The 16,943-nt window shown below is 39.0% G+C and overlaps 1 protein-coding gene across 2 annotated transcripts in view; it reads right to left on the reverse strand.

Annotated features, from left to right (window-relative positions):
- CRYBG3 (crystallin beta-gamma domain containing 3) overlaps positions 1-16,943 on the reverse strand; it is a 108,096-nt gene that overhangs the window by 51,321 nt on the left and 39,832 nt on the right. For both annotated transcript variants that reach the window (XM_019757207.2, XM_074333088.1), the window contains 6 exons: positions 10,481-16,622; positions 8,802-8,846; positions 8,424-8,539; positions 6,395-6,542; positions 1,475-1,611; positions 105-219 (listed from right to left, as the gene is read on the reverse strand). In XM_019757207.2, the coding sequence (XP_019612766.2) occupies positions 105-219; positions 1,475-1,611; positions 6,395-6,542; positions 8,424-8,539; positions 8,802-8,846; positions 10,481-16,622 (6,703 nt within the window). The remainder of the gene's footprint in view (positions 1-104; positions 220-1,474; positions 1,612-6,394; positions 6,543-8,423; positions 8,540-8,801; positions 8,847-10,480; positions 16,623-16,943) is intronic.

Here is a 16,943-nt window from a genome sequence, read left to right on the forward strand (position 1 = left end):
TTCATATTCGTTTCTCAAGATCCAGATGCATGAGCAATCATCACAGCTAGTTAATTCTGGATTCGTGTGTACTTGGAAAACAGTTTCTTTTTAAATTTGCTTACCATTTGAAGTGGCTGCAATGACTTCATTTCTGCTGCAGAAATCTCAAAGAGTCCTTGGTCTTCCTCCAGAACTGTAGCTTGCCCCTTAAAATTAATATCTGGGTAGGCAAGCCAACTAAAAAAGAAATGAATAGTTAATTGAGGTATGACAGAAATACCTTAGTCTGGGGCTGTGAAAGTTAAAAGTGAAAAGGGCTACAAACACGAAAACAAAAACCCATCACGGAATTACACTGGTAAAACACACTCAACGTGACTTTGCCAGACAACACAGAACGACAAGTTAACATGTTATTAAGCACTTGTATTCAAACACTACCTATCCTATATTAAGTCCTATCCTATTCTATGTTTTCCAAGCACCAGGCATGACTTTTCTTAAAATTTTCCAGTGTTTAAAAGGCGTGAGCCCTTTAATTCAAATAGAGTATAACTCAAGTATCAATACCATTCCACTATATCCCATTCTTTTTAAAATTGGGGCAATCAGAGGTAGGGGTTCCACCGGGCATTTTAAATCTTTGACCTACATTTTTAGAATCAATATCAGTTCTACTGGCTGCCTCAGGAACAGTATTTGAAATAAGATTCCCAAAAGACCCATCTAAGTTCCAGCGAAACTTGATTAATTACAGACATTTCTCCTGGACAGGGTCGATTGCTGGGTCTGTCCAAGAATTCTTAATCCATGGCTGGGGAAGCAAGATGTCCTATAACGACCCCAAAATCCTATACCACTATTGTTAGAGCAGATGAAAATAGTGAACAAGAGAAGAGGGATCTATGGTGAACCAGGCATCACAAAATTTCACAAAATTTGTGATTCTAGCCAGTCTGGAACTGCATTACAGCTGAACTCAGACCTACAGCCCTGAAGATACCTCTGGAATCGGAAAGGCCTAGCCTGGGACAAACCACTTAACTTCTTCATTTATAAAATGAGAGTAGCTCCACCTGCCTTGTAGGAATAGAGGACTAATAAACACAAACGTGCCATGTGCCTGGCACTCAGTAACTATCAGCGCTGAGACTCTCTAGAAATAGTTCAGGCTCCAGAATTTTAGGGCAGGGACAGTCGGTTTTATTTCTCAGTCCTACAATGGGGAGGATGAAAGGACAATGGATACATCTATCGAGAACTACGTCTGAGAATCTGTATCTGCTCCTGTGAGCTATCCATCCAAGACTTAACTGGATTCAAAGAAAGACGGAACCTGTTTAATCCCTGCAAGAGCCCTTCTTCGGTATCCAGGAGCATAAATGAAATTAAGTAAAACTTCAGGAATAGGTAGGTCACCTACCAAAATCAGAAACGGAAAGTTACCTTTGGTAGCCATCAATCAGTGTAATAAAGAGAAACTGATACGTACACGCCCGACTTCACAGTGAAGGACGCAGATTTGGGGACGTTGAGCTCCTCCAAATTGGGGACGGCTCGCTGGATGTAGACAGGACAACACGCCGGGTCAGACTGTAGGCAAAATTCTATCTCTGGAACACTGCAATGCTGGGGGAAAAAATGGCTTTGGAATCATCTAGAGATACACACAGTCCAGTATTCTCAACATTCTGGATGTACAGTTACAATTATTCTCATTGTTCAGCTGAATTTCTTCACAAGAACAACATAAAGGAAATACTGTTTCTCTGTATCAGGTTTTTAAAACAAAATTTTCTAAGGAGTTACGTTGATCACATGAAAATTATTAAGTATTACTGATTGAAAAAGTATGACCCCAATTTTTTCTGCTTTGTTTTTCAAAGTCTTGTTCCATTAAGCAATGTTCAGAGTTACCAAACTACTTGAATGCCAAAAGTCTGTAAGCCTTCCTTCTTAGAAGCACAACAAAGCCAAAGGGAGGAAGGGAGTTAAATGAAAGCTGATCTCATGGGGGACATAAATAAATAACAGAGAGGCACTACACCCTCAGCGTGTTATCTAATTTACGTTGACAAAAGAAGTAGGAATTAGAGGTGAGGGGAAAGGAAATCTGTCTTCCTACTTGAGGTAGTCTATTTATTTTCTTTAGCACAAGTTGGTTTGAAGGAAAAAGGCATTATCAAATTTGACTCTACACTCCGTCACACATGTACTGTTACCATGTCCTATCAAACCTTCCTTTAAAATTTCACTTGTGTATATCTCTTATGTATTCCCACTGACAAGTCCCTTCGTCAAGGCCAAGACTTTGATTTATGGGCCTGTATCACCAATCAAGTACTATGCTACTCTTCATACAGCTGGGCTTGTTAGAACACCACTTTCTTCATGACACTCCTTGGCTCAGGAGCCAAGTACATCGAATTCATATTTCTGTTTCCCTTTCTGCAAAATGGTACCAACTAGTGATTTATACTAACTCTCCACAGCGCCTCAGTCATACGGGTCTCCATATTGTCTCCACTCCCGCTCTGGCTTCTCTACACTTTGTAAATGTTTCCCTCACTGCAATTCAACAGAGGATTCTCTGTTACTTATACGAATATTTTAATAGTCAAGTTCTAACTCAAAAATGACTTTAGTTTTTCCTAGAGAATTAAAACCACAGTTATTTTTCCCTTTTCTGAAATTACAAATGTGCATCCTGTCTAAACACAAAATCTACCTCACTTGTCATGAGTGTCTAATTATACAACTTAAGTGTCAGTGTTAATTCTCATCTAGGACATTGTGAAATTCCAATGATTATGCTTTAATGAAATAGGTAAATGCGTTATCAGAGGTGACATTTATTGAACTGAACAACCGTATTTTTTTTATTATAATCACTTTTACAATTGTAAAACTGCCGTTTTCTGATTTTTTAAACCTTTCTCCAAACTGAGTTCTCTTATTAATCAGCAATCATTCTTATTAAGATGTAAAAGAAAGTAAGTTGATGCATCTTATTTTCAGAAAGTTAGTTTTAAAATGCAACATAGGAAAGAGGCACAACCTCTTTACTAAAATATTCTTTGAAGTATAAAAATGTATTTCCTTCTAAAGTTTCATTTCAAAAACAGCCAGAAATGTCCAGAATAGTCACCTGCCAATCTTCAAGGCTCTTTTGTTTGCTATTAATAATAGAGTTCTAGTAACATTATTTAAAATGCTGCCATATTCATGTTCCCCCAGGGATCTGAGGTATAGTAACAGAATACATAACTAAGTGTCTCACACAAATAAGTTTCCTCTGCATTGTATTATACAAACAATGTTTGGGTGGTGTACTTTAAAAGGGAAAAAGTTAAGAGGCATTCTAGTCTACCATACACAGAGGAAACAGCATAATGGAAAAAGCATGACAATGGCTAAAAAATGGAAAATAAACAAAAATAAGAACGCTTATTTTCTCAACTATCTTTACTTGAGGACCAATTTTTTTTTTCTCTAGTTGACTGAAACAGATTTCACTATCTTCATGGTGGCTACTCACAGAAAAATGTCTTTCGCAAGACTTGTATAATGTTTGATGGCGAAAGGCAGCACACACTAGCAACTCAAGGGCGCTTTATAGTAGCTTAGCAACAATAAACAGTTTACTCTCAGTAAAGAAAAGTTTATATGGCTTCCTCCCAGACTTTTCTAGCCATGTTATACTTTACAAATATATCTTGGTAAAATTTGCAAGCTTAGACTATTGAAGCAATTAGGAGGAAGGGAGACAAAGCTATGAGAGAAAAACAGGGTGGGAATGAATTAGTTTAACAAAAACAATAAGAAAATCTACTTGTCTCCACCTTACATAAAATAACTTCAGTTCTGATCTAACAATGGATCTCTCTCTTCTTGGCTCATTAACGAGGACACAACCTAAGTAAGTTCAGGCCGTACGAAAAATGTCATTCCTTTAAAAAAATGTATTAAATGCACAGTGACCCTAATAATTTGCAATGCTCATTTCTTCTATTTGAGAAAAGAAAGACTTGACTCAAGATTCACTGCACTGCTACCCCACCCCCAATTATTTCCATGGGGACAAATAGGCCCTGGAGCAGAATCTACAGTTGCTGATAACTGATGGTGTCTGCTGTATCTACTCACAGCAAAGTGAAGACGTCATGAAAGTATTACCTTTAAAGAACATTAAAATTTTGACTAGTCAGAATAGAGGAACTAAAGGAGAATAGAATGAAACAAGATAAAGTTGGCGTTGGTCTAGGTGAGTTTGCAATGGCCACCATGGAAGTGAAGCTATCAATAGCCAGAATTTTGACAAGGTTGCAGAAAGGATGCAGTTTGATGCTTGATTCTTACTTTGTACAATATTTAGAACAATACTAATGCCTTTTCCATTCAATGCTCAATAGTTTCATTTTCCTTCCTCACTAAGAGTTGCTAGCCTGTTTTAAGATATGTGGGCAGTAACGCGCGGCAATTGAAAAATGACTGCGAGAAGAAACAATGGAAGCAGAAAAAATGCAATTATGACTTAGTCTTTCTTATAATACATTCTAAGCAAATGGCGGATGTGCAAATACCCATTTATATATATACCCATGCTCAACAGACTGAGATTTTTTGTTTGAGTTTATTGTTGTTTGAGTGGAGTGGGGGATGAGGAGGTTGCTGCTTACAATCCCTTATTCATCACTCTTCCCTCCCTCACCAGGCCCTGCATGGTCCTGACACTCACGAGGAAGGCACAAACCCTAAGTTATTTACATCTTAGAAGATTCCACCTACAAACTGATGATGCACTTTAGGCATTTCCAGTGAGCAAGCTAATGAAGTGAGCACCCCTATAAAGGGACCCTGACCTCTAGGCTGTGGCCGTCTCTGTATCTAACTCAGGGGGCTCTGCCACAAGCTCCCTCACATATCCTAACTCCTGGCTCCCCTCCCAGGTTTCCAATCAGGTGCCACCTCCTCCGGGTGGGGCGTCTCCTTGTGGTGCACCCTGAGGGCCATGAAGCGCAATTCTCACATCAGACGGTCATGTGACTCAGCTGTTTCTCCACTAGATTTTAAGCAACCTGAAGTGAGACCACCTCACTTGTATTTCTACTCCCAATGCCTATCAAAGTATGGGGTCCAAAAACAGACACAAATATTTGTAGACACAGGTTCGTCACAGTTTTGTAGATAGTATTAATTCACATAAAATACATGCAGATACCCGTTTATGAGTTTTTCTGTGTGCTATCCACAACTATCAAGGGTTTAATAACAACAATCCAAATCACCATGATAGGGTCCACTTCAATTTTTACATTTTAAGCAAATAAATGAAATCTCCATAATCTGAAAAAAATATATGTCCATGACTGTCATAGGAGTAATTACACTAAATTATGTGCCATGTAACTAAAGGAACTCTTAAGAATACATGGGAGAATTCGCTCATTATCTGATATCTGTCCTTATCACTAATTGACGCCTCCTCTAAACCACCACAGCACTTCCCACAAAACATTTAATACTGAAAGACCATCCTCATTTTAGCATTAAATATTTTCGAAACAGAAAATTAAACCAATGCACCTTCCATCCCTCTTCCCATCCTTCCATCTCTAATTTCCCCTAACACTTCTCTCTTTTTTTTCTCTCTCTCTCTCTCTCTCTCTCTCACACACACACACACACACTCACACACACACTCACTCACACACACACACACACACACACACACACACACACACACACACGGCTACACCAAGGAGTAGAAACCTACATCAGAAAAAGATATATTAATATTTGGAAATATCAACTTATTTTCTTAAAGATGCCTGGATGGTATACTCCTTCTACTATATATATATATATATATATCACATACACACACACACACACACACACAGAGGGTGCCAAAAAAATGTATACATTTTAAGAAAGGAAAAAGCTATTAAAATTGTAATGCTCAATATATACCAATAACAGAAGATGAATACAAATCACGTTTGACTTTTGCAATTACAAGAGGTACTCAAAGTGGTTACCATCAGTGTCCAGACACTTCTGATTACGGTGAACTACTGCTTGAGCAACGTTGACCAAAGTGTCCACTTGTATACATTCTTTTGGCACCCCCCGGTATATAGTATATATATAATATATATATATAAATGAAAGATCATGCACCTTTTTATGGGCCAGATTATATGCCAGATTATAGGTAATATTTTAAATTAACATTCATTTAATATTTTACACATGTAAGGTAAAAAGATTATCATTTAAATAAGGAAGATTAATAAAATTAGCACAAAGTTTAGCAACCATTTCTAAACATTGCTAGGCCAAAGTACAGCTTTACTACATGACAAACAAAACAAAATAAAAAATAGAGGAAAATCAACAGTTCTGTTACCTTTAAGACATGTTTGATAGAACCCAATACAAAGTTTCTTTGCGGATGCTTTCTGTTCTGAAGGATCCAGTCACGATTTAACACCTTTTCCCCTCCTTCTAACACGCATTTCTGACCTTGGAAATGTGGTTTCTCATATACAATCCAACTGAACAAACAGAAAAGCATGACCAGTTATAATTAATTTTCTAAGAAATGAGGCATAAAACAAAAGATACTAAGTCACAGACCATCTTATCTATTTACATTAAAAAATCTGGTCTATTTTCTACAATTAGCATATAATCCTATTTTTGAAACGATGATATATGCTAATTTAAATATAGACAGATAGTGTTAAGAGAGAATAAAGGTGCATATTACTTGGAAATAATACTTTCTGAACGCAGTACTACTATGGCTATGCCAACATTTATGCATACATGCACTTTATAGATGTTATACACATAAAGCTGTACATGTATATTAAAATCAATAGCTTACCAATTCCAAATTCCACTTCTACCCTAATTTTCCTGTCACTGGATAACAGAGCACATGTGTCCCATTTTACTACATGGACACCACACTACACCATACTGCTTACACAACGTGAATACTGACCAGTGGGTAACCAAAATACTGGACAAAGAAATTCTGGCTCCAGCATGTCCATGGGACATGTTCCACAAGAACAAATGAGGTTTTCCCTCATTTTTACACCATACGAAGAATCCTTCACTTCTTCAGCACATCAGCTACTTTAACTATGTGGCCATCACATTCCTTAGCATCGGCAAACTTTGAACTCATTTTCAAAGCTATGCTTCATTCATCTGAAGCCCTCAGGTCAACCTGCCAAATCTGCCGTGCTAATAACGCAGGTACACAATGGTATTGATGGTACGAGGTGTGATCAAAAGATACGGTGAACGTTTAAATAAAAAAATTATTATTACAGTAAATGACACATTGCCATTAGTTCCCCTCAAAAATACCCGCCTCACTTGGAACACACTTATCCCATCGTTCTTGCCACTTTCTGAAGCAGTTCTGGAAGTTCTTTCGTGAGTGTCTTTAGCTGTGCTGTCATGGCTGCCTCGATGTCCTGAGTTGATTCAAGACGTTTACCTTTCATGGTCATTTTGATTTTGGGGAAGAACCAGAAGTGGCACGGTGCCAGATCTGTGAATAAGTTGTATGAGGACACACCGTAATGTTTTTATTTGACAGAAATTGCCTTATCAAAAGCGATGTATGACACGGAGCCTTTCTGTTGTGATCACAAAATGTGGTGACTGCTGCTGCCGAGTGCCATCCAACGGAAAGGCAGGGATCTTCAATACGGGAAGTGGCGCATCCAACCTTAGTAACAGTGTGTGACAAGTTTCAACTTGTTCGGTGCAGTCAAGTGTGAGCTACGATTGAGAGAAAGTGAGTTTTAAAGTGCGCCGTAAATCATCCTCCATCACAACAACACACCGTTGTCACACATCGCTTCTGGTATATGGCAATTTCTGTCAAGTAAAAACATTACGGTGTGTCCTCATCCACCTTATTCACCGGATCTGGCACCATATGACTTCTGTCTCTTCTCCAAGTCAAAATGATTCAGGACATGGAGGTAGCCACGAGGGTGCAACTAAAAAACCTCACGAAACAGGACTTCTGGAACTGTTTCAGAGAGTGGCAAGAACGATGGGATGAGTGTGTATGAAGCAAAGGGGAGTACTTTGAGGGGGATTAATGGAAATGTGTCTTTTACTGTAATAAATTTTTTTCTTCAAACATTCACCGTATTGTTTAATCACACCTTGCATATTAGGTCTTACTGTTTACTGCTGGCTTTAAGCACTAAAAAAAGCCTGTATTATCTGCCCCAGTAAATAAAAAGAACAGTTAAGTTATAAACATTTCAAAATAGTCTGTCAAAAACTAGAGGAAAGGGAATATGACTTTAATCAAAAAAATATAAACGCATAAATGGCAAAAAAAAACCATATTTAATTTGGGTTGTGAAAACGCTATAAAGTTTTAAGAGATCTCTTACCAGCCCCTTACAACTTTTATCAGGACCCCATTCGGAAAGGACCATGATGTAGCGTCAAGAATATTACAATAGACCTCTTGTTTATATTTACTTCCATGGAGATCATAGATAACCATCTGCAACATATAGAAAGTAAACACAATAACTAATTTTAAGAATGCATTTAAAATTCTAAAAAATTCCTAGAATATAGAAAATATCCTAAATATATAAAAGTAAGCAAGCGTTTAGATGTTAAATCCTTGAATAAAGTAATCCTTTTCTAAATCAGTTAAAAAGTATTTACTTTAAACCTAAAAGTAACTGTAACTTTTAAACCTAAAAGTAACTGTAACTTTTCATGCTGTATCTTAGTCTATACAAGAAATTTATGCTTACCTTCCCAGGTCTTGGGTTACACCTCAGAGTTTGTCTGTCAACATTCTGAAATAATAAAAGCAGAAGTAAGCCTTAAGGAACATCAGTTGAAAGATAACAGTTCAATTTCTTAGCAGTTACAAACCCAATTTATCACATATTTACTTAGTGATGCTACTGTGTTTCCCTGAAAATAAGACCTAATCGGACCATCAGCTCTAATGCGTCTTTTGGAGCAAAAATTAATATAAGACCCGGTCTTATTTTACTATAACATAAAACCCAGTTATATAGTATAATATAACATAATATAATATATAAAATATATAAAATACATAATAATATAATATATAATATAATATAACATAATCCCGGGCCTTACATTAATTTTTGCTCTAAAAGACGCATTAGAGCTGATGGTCTGGCTAGGTCTTAATTCCGGGGAAACAGGGTATGTGCAAAGTGCACCTCTAGGTACTACAAAGAATATAAAGGTCAATATAAAGAAAAATAATGTGTTGTCTCTGCTCTCAAGACACTTATAGCTTAGAAGGGAGAAACAGACAATTATACTCACATGACTCTTCTACATAAGTGGGGGACTAATTTAAACCCACAGGTAAAGTAGAAAGAAAACGCCAGGTTATGGAAGTGAAGGGAAATGGCACCAGCATGGACGAAAGGTGATGGCAGAGAGAGACTCACAAGAGGCCTGTCTGGGGACGTGGTGTGGAGAAGACCTTGAAAAACAGGATTTCAACAAGCGAAAATTGTAGCAGGTTGGGCTGGGAGTAGTAAAGAAAAAAATTCCAGGAAGAGAACCATCTTGAGAAAAAGTATCATAGCAGGAAACACAGGGTGTGTAACCAGAGCATAAGGAGGCAAGTTGGACAAACAGAATTTGGGGGCCTTGTAATACAGAGCGAAGGGGTTCCACTTGATTTGGTAGGCAATGCGGAACTGTTAAAGAAACATTTCTTCAAATCCCATCATTTCTTTTTAAATGACTTGCCTTGCAAGCTACTGGTTGGTATTCAAGTATTACTATTTGCTCCTAAGGCTATCACAGGTAAAGATGCAGGTCTTGGGAATCCTAGAGAAAGTTCCATAATCTTGGGAATGCCAGAAAGTAAAGTCCCAAGTTCAATGAATATTCTACATTAGACATTTAAATATTTCTAAGTCAAAGAAAAATGCAAACTGAATTTCAAAGCATTTCCCAACTATAATGTTTTCAGCTTTTTCTCTGAATTAAGCTGTTTATTGTCTTGCTTTGCATGAACAACATGAGCTACTAAAGAGAGAGGTTGTTGTCAAGCAAACAAAAGTATTTTTAAGTATTTAAAATGTTTTTATTATGAAACGTTTTCATGAGACCCAGAAGCTCAATGGAAAGTAGTATCAATTTCCTCACACACAGTACCTTGAGAAATTCAGAATGTTGTCACTTAGTTTGAAAACTAAATATAGCAAAGAACTGGAAAATAACTTCCTTCTCTGCCTTTAAATTGTGATCAATTTTTTCTCAATGTAACAATTCAGCTAAAATACATGAGTTTATGATACACTTCAACCAAAGAATAAAGTAATCTCTGGTATTTTCTTAAAACAATCTTTACACAACCTCAAAACATTTTCTTAATAAGCTTTTACATCACTTCATGACCCAAAATACTACTTCACTAATCAAAATAACTTACCTCTGTGAATGGGTTTAATCTCCCTGAGTTGTCTTGAGTACGGAAATATTTTGACACTGGTTCCTGCAAAGTCCCACCAAATCTGGCTCCTTTTTCTGAGGACTGCATTTTAGAAGTCTGCAAATATTGATGATAAGCACTCCTTAACGAAGAATGTAGCTTAGAAGTAAGGTCAGATTTTTGTGGAACTGAGGCCTTTTCTGCCCACAGACCAATTTGCAGATTGGAAGTAGGAGGTTCATTTGACTGTACACGTGAATTATTAGCAAGTCCAGTCCTTTCCTCCTCATCATCAGGGTAAAACGTGCTGGAAGGACCTGGCAGCTTGAAGATAACGGTTTCCCTCCTCCTAGCTCTCTGACTTCCTTTATGCAATGATTCTTCTTCCTCCTCCTCCTCTTCCCCTAACTCCTGCCTGTCGTCCTCATCAAAATTCATCTTCAAACGCTCTGAAACTGACTGGAGAAGTGATAAAACAGAAGAGGGCTGGTTTGCGTGCTCTCTAGATTTGGTGGAGCCATGATGACCAGGTGAGACCTCGCTGGACAGAACGTCCTCCTGAGAGCTGTCATCCTCATAAATGGGAGACAAAGCTAAGGGATAAATTTTGTACCTTTTGGCCTCCACTGACAGGAACATTTCTGAACTATCGCTATCAAAGGTCTCACCTAATTTAGTATCCTTTTCAAAATGATGGACCAGGTCAGTTCTACTCTCTGACCTTTCACACATGAGAACAGGCATGCTGTCAGTGGATGTATCAGGAAACGAAAGGGAGTGTGTTCTTTTTTCTGCAGCAGCGTACTTGTCCTCATCTTGAAGAGGTTCTTCATACAATATAGTAAAGGAAGAATTTTCTTGCTCATCCTGAGAAATGAAGGCTAAGTTAGACTGTTCTTTTTCATCGCTATAATCACCTAGATGTCTTGTTTGGTTATCTACTGCAGTAACATATGTTCTTTTGTCTAGCCTTCCCATGGTATCTGCAGGTTGAAAATACGGCATTGCCAAGGCTGGGTAGCCTTCATAATCCTTACTTAATGTAGGCGATTCATATCCCCTGAAATATGAAGCAAGTCTATGGTCACGCGCTATCAAATCTTCCTTTCCTTCAGTGGGCTTTTCCTCCATGTCTCCAATATTCCCTTTGGCATATTCTTGGGGTGCTTTTTTAGTTTCAAATATGGGAGGCATGGCCTCTGCTTGTGGAATGGGCAATTCCAGATCCATTCCACATGCTTTCTCCACATTTCCCTCTGCAGACAACATCTGGTGTTTCCTGACAGTTCCATCAGAATCTTCTGGGGCTGTTCTTTCCATTTCTATCATAGAGGGCATGGACACAACTGTTCCAGTCATCTCTCTGGCATCCCTCTTGCATGGTTTTTCCATTTCTAAGGAGGCAGGGACTGCCTTCTTGTGGGCTTCGTGTACTTCCAATGCAAAAGGGACTGTTTCGGTTTTCCTAATAACCCCGTCTGCATCCGTTTGGTAACTGTTTTCCATTTCCAACACAGGTCTCTCAGTCTTTTCAGTGATCCCCTCAGCATCTTTATGGTAGACATTACCTTCTAACATAATGGACATCACCTCTGTTTTGTCCATAACTCTTTCAGCATCCTTTTGGTAAATATCTTCTACGTCTAACACAGCAGGTACCACTTCAGCCTTCTCAGTGATCCCCGCAGCATCTTTTTGGCAGACATCTCCCATTTCTGACAACATCGATGCCACCCTGGTCTTGCCAACATCACCTTCAGCATGCTTTAGGTAAATGTTTTCCATTTCTAATGCAGCAGGCATCACTTCAGTCTTTACACTAATCCCCTCAGCATCTTCTTGATAGGTATTTTTCACTTCTGACACAACCGGCACCATGTCAGTTTTGCCAATATCCGTTTCAGTATCCCCCATCTTAGAAGCTTTTTCTATTCTTAAAATGGCAGGCAATCCCTCAGTTTTTTCAATACACCTCTCAGCAGCCATTTGGTGTACTTCTTGCATTGTAAAATTGTCAGTTATTGGCTCAGTTCTTCCGGTAGTCAATTCATCATTCTTTTTATGTGCTCCTCCCAGTTCTGACACAGGAGGGACTGCCTCATTTTTCATAATATTCAATTCAGCATCCTTTTTGTTTGTTTTTCCCATTTCTAGCATGGAAGGTATAAGCTCTATTTTTCCTATATTTACTTCAGGATCCTTTCTGTGTACTTTCCCTACTTCTGACATTGCAAGTGGTGTGCTTTTATTACTGTGTCCTGGCAAGGCCTTTTCAGATATACACACAAGACTATCAGACAAACTGTTTTTGGATGTCCCGGGTCCATGGATGTCATCATTCGGAAAGGGAGGCCATTTGAGATTTAATACAAGAGTTCTAGTATCCTCTGTCCCATTTTTGTGATTATCCACACACACTATTTCCATTTTCTCTTTAGAGTCCTCTTTGAGAAATAAATGTGTTTTTACCCTATCATCTAACTCTTTATGGGACACGTTTTCAGCGAGTAAGACAGTATCTGATTCCTGCAAGTTAATGCCTTCAGACTGTCCAGCTCCACTTCCAGAAAATGGGGATTCTTGGTAGGGAACAATTTCTCTTCCTTTAATAGACTCTGTATCACTAAATAAGTTATTTACAGAGAATTGACCTAATACTTTATTTTCACTAATTTCAGAGGTGCTTTGATTTGCTTCCTGTTCTGACACCAAGAACTCCCCTACCATATCATGAGGCTTAACACCACCACTGTTCAGAATTTTTGAAGTATTAGCCTGAAGTTCAGAATCCCAGGTATCCCGAGTATCTTCAAGAGCATCATTTGTTATATTTTCTCGGGCTAAATTAATAACCTCATTGACTAATTCCTTAGCTCGATCTTCTAACAAACAAGATACACTCACTCGTTCAGAACCAAAAAGGGGGCTCTTCTCACCAGCTGTAGGTGAAACATAGGCCTTTTCTTCCCCTTGAACTCCTGACATGTTGTCCATGTCCTTCTCTTCCAAATGGTCTGTCGGTTGGATCCCTGCTGATGTCACTTCTGATGGGTTTTTCTCAGGGAGGACTTCTTTCAGGGGATCAGGATTCATTACGCCGTCTAGGGCTATACGCGCATGGCAGGCATCAGCTGTGTGTTTGGATTTTAGTTCTTCCCTGACAGAATTAAAACTCGCACCAAACAATGTATCAGCCTTTTTAACTGAACCACTTTTGAGGTCCAAACGTTGGTCCTGTTCTCCCCTTCTTGCTTCTATATGCTTAGTCGATGCTTCAGAACACTGCTGACCGGGGCTGTTAACTGACGCTTGAACCCCAGCAACTGTTCCAGTCTCTGCTTCCCGGGGACTGTCAAATTGGGCAGCAGGGAAATCCAGAGATACCTTCCCAGTATGATTCCCAAAATGTTCCTGAAATGGTGTCACTTCTACCTCTGTTGGGACAGATGTTTCAAATTCCAAATAAGAGCTATTAAGGTAGAGTGGGTTAGTTAAGGAGGCACCCTCATGTGTGACATCTGTGGTAACTTTTATAGAACCAAAATTATTTGGGGGATCATGTGAACTTGTAATGATGCTAACTTCTTCAGCATTACTAGAGGAAGACAAGCTACCAATACCACCACTTAAGAAAGGACTGTTCTCTTTCTTTCTGTGAGATAAGGCTTTCTTTTCTGATCTCAACACAGAAGGAACGTTAAGAAAGCTTGAATCCTCGGATGCAAAAGGCTTTTTTCCCAAACTGGTATCAGAGCCCAGAAAAGGTGAATTTATTTTTGTGCTGTCAGTTTCTTGGACTTTTGGAGAAGAATTAGTTAAGTTGAGCTCTGCCATTTCTGAGAAGCCAGAAACCTTTTTAGACCCACAAATATCTGAAGGTTGACAAATCACACAAGTGTTGGCTTCACAATTCTGTGCCATTTGCCTGGTGACGTTTTCATCATGAACAGGAGGTAAAATTCCAGATGTACTACCTCTGAGTAAAGCAGGATCACCTAAGGCTTCTACCTCTGTTTCCTGTATACCTTGATATTCGTAGGCAGAAGGAGGAACCTCAGCTTGGCAAGTCTCTCTAAACCCTGCATCTGAGTATTTCTCTTTAATCTCATTAGGATCCGTCAATTGAAAACTTTTATCCTGTTCAACCTCTAGGGAAGTTAATTCAGATAAAACAGACTTTGCTGGCATATCTGTAATTTCGAATAGAGAAGAAACTTTATCCTGAGATATGTCTCTGAGCTCTGTTTGAGAAACAGGTATCTTGGAGAGGGCTATAGGTTTTCCTCTTCCCGGATGTGACTCAACAGGAACACTCAACAGGAAGTTGGTGTTCAGACCACCAACTTCAGCTTTTGATAAAACTTCAGCAATGTTATCAGTTTTGGTTTCCAAGGAAAGGGAATCAGACTTCTCTATAGCGCTCTCCCTTGCTTTAGTGTTTGAAAGCATTAACTCTGCTTTATTAGGGTCTTGAGATGATGTGGAACTGTGGTCCTCAGAGAGGCTTTCAGACTCCAACCTCGAGTCCACTCCAGGTAAGTGGGTGTCATTGGCTTCAAGATCGAGTGGAAATTGGCATTTTTCACTATCAGGAAGAACTTCCTTGGATTCAAGAAGTGCAGATGCATGCTCAAGGTGAAGGCCAGCTGGAGGACTCTTCCCATCTGCAGCCTCAACATGATTCACATTTTCTCCTTGACACTTAGTAGGCTCACAGGAAATTCCAGCAATGTTGATATCCCCAGTTTCAATGAACCCAGAAGACTCCTCCTTCTTTGAAACAGGAACATCCAACCTGCTCAGCATGCCGACTCCAGAAATAAAGGTAGGAGATGAAGCATCGAAATTTGATTTGGTGTAGTCCAGGGTAAGAGACGTTCTGGTATCGGGTGATACTTTGGTTCGTTGAGGACTCTCAGGGTCAAGAAGAGATTCTGAAATGTTATTTTTGTGAAGTTCAAAAGTCAGTTCAGGGGTTATGTGGTTTTCTAAGCATGCCACAACTACTGATTCACCTACGCATTTTACAGCGGCAGGGTCCTTTTGACTTATTCTGGAAGTGGGAGGCATTTTGCCAGGTGGCCCCAAATCAAGCTTTTTGGCTTCCGTTACAAACAACTGGTCAGTATCTTTGGGTAGTGACTCAATTCTATCTTCTGGCGCTTTTACATGACTTGAAGTTGTGAGTTCACCAACTGAGACACTGTCTGTTTCTTGCCTGATTTCTGTACCAGCCACATTTTCCTGAGCATCTGGAGCAGACAACCTATTACTTTCATTTACAAGTTCCGTGTCTGTCACAGCAAGTCTCTGAAGAGCAGTGCTGCCGGTGTGATTGGCAGCCTGCTGTGATGAGTTATCTATGGTTTGCTTGTCAGGATACTTACTCTCTGGCAACTGCAGATCCTCACGTCTAATTGATTTATTTGGACTTGGCACATCTGCATTTTCCTGTTTGGTAGTGTCACTTCCATCAGATTTACTACAAGAGAAGTCAGAAGCAGCACGGCTCTGAGGTTCCACATGCTCTTCTCTTGGCGCTAGCATCCCATCACTCACCACAGAGCTGCTCTCTTTTAGCGTAGCTTCTGTTGTAGTTACCCTCTGAAAGTCTGGATGGCAAGGAACACTGCTACTGTTATTCCCTGTGAATAACCCTGAACATACCAAATTTCTGTCAGTCTGAGAAACTGGTACACAACTTAAATGGGGCTGTGCGTCATATTCTCCAACAGCGGAGCTGGAGTTAGTCACAGAAAGGGATGACCTACTTCTCTCAGGTCCCCTAGGATCATTTTTATTCAAAACATCCTTAAAAGAGGCAATATTTGGCACTTCTGGATTGTTTGTCAGATGGCTTTCTGTGTTGAGATTTATTGAGTCATCTAATGGGCCTCCCAGCGTATGTCCTTTCATAGATACATCTGTGCTAGATGATGACAAAGACGGCAGCGTCACAGCCTCCGTCTCACTCCCAGGGACAATGTGTGTGCTTATACTAGAGTCAGAGGTTTCATTTTCTCTGTCCACGGGAGTCACAGTTTCTAACATAGTCTGCTGTTTCAAATATTTCCTAATTTGTCTGGGGCCTCGATATGTTGCATACGTTACTGAAGGCCTCTCTGGTTTACCATCCATTTGTCTGTAAAAAGAAACAGCATGGGAGTATCAGGAACTATAATTAGTAACACTTAACAGTAATCCCAGAAACTGTGGTAAAGTGTATCTCATAATAGGAATGGCTTTTAACTTTTCTATGTAAATAAAAACTACAAAACCAGCACATTATTTTTTTTCAAATCATAATAAAGCTTTGACAGTAGATATTCCCATGATATATATAAATCTTTGCAAATATAAGAATTATAGAATTTTTTTAAAGAATTTCAACCCAACAGTGAACTGCTTCCTATATAAATGACACCAGAAGCATGAGTTAATGTATAGAAAACAATCTAAAAAA

This window comes from Rhinolophus sinicus, linkage group LG01 (genome assembly GCF_036562045.2).
Source record: "Rhinolophus sinicus isolate RSC01 linkage group LG01, ASM3656204v1, whole genome shotgun sequence".
NCBI lineage: Eukaryota > Metazoa > Chordata > Mammalia > Chiroptera > Rhinolophidae > Rhinolophus > Rhinolophus sinicus.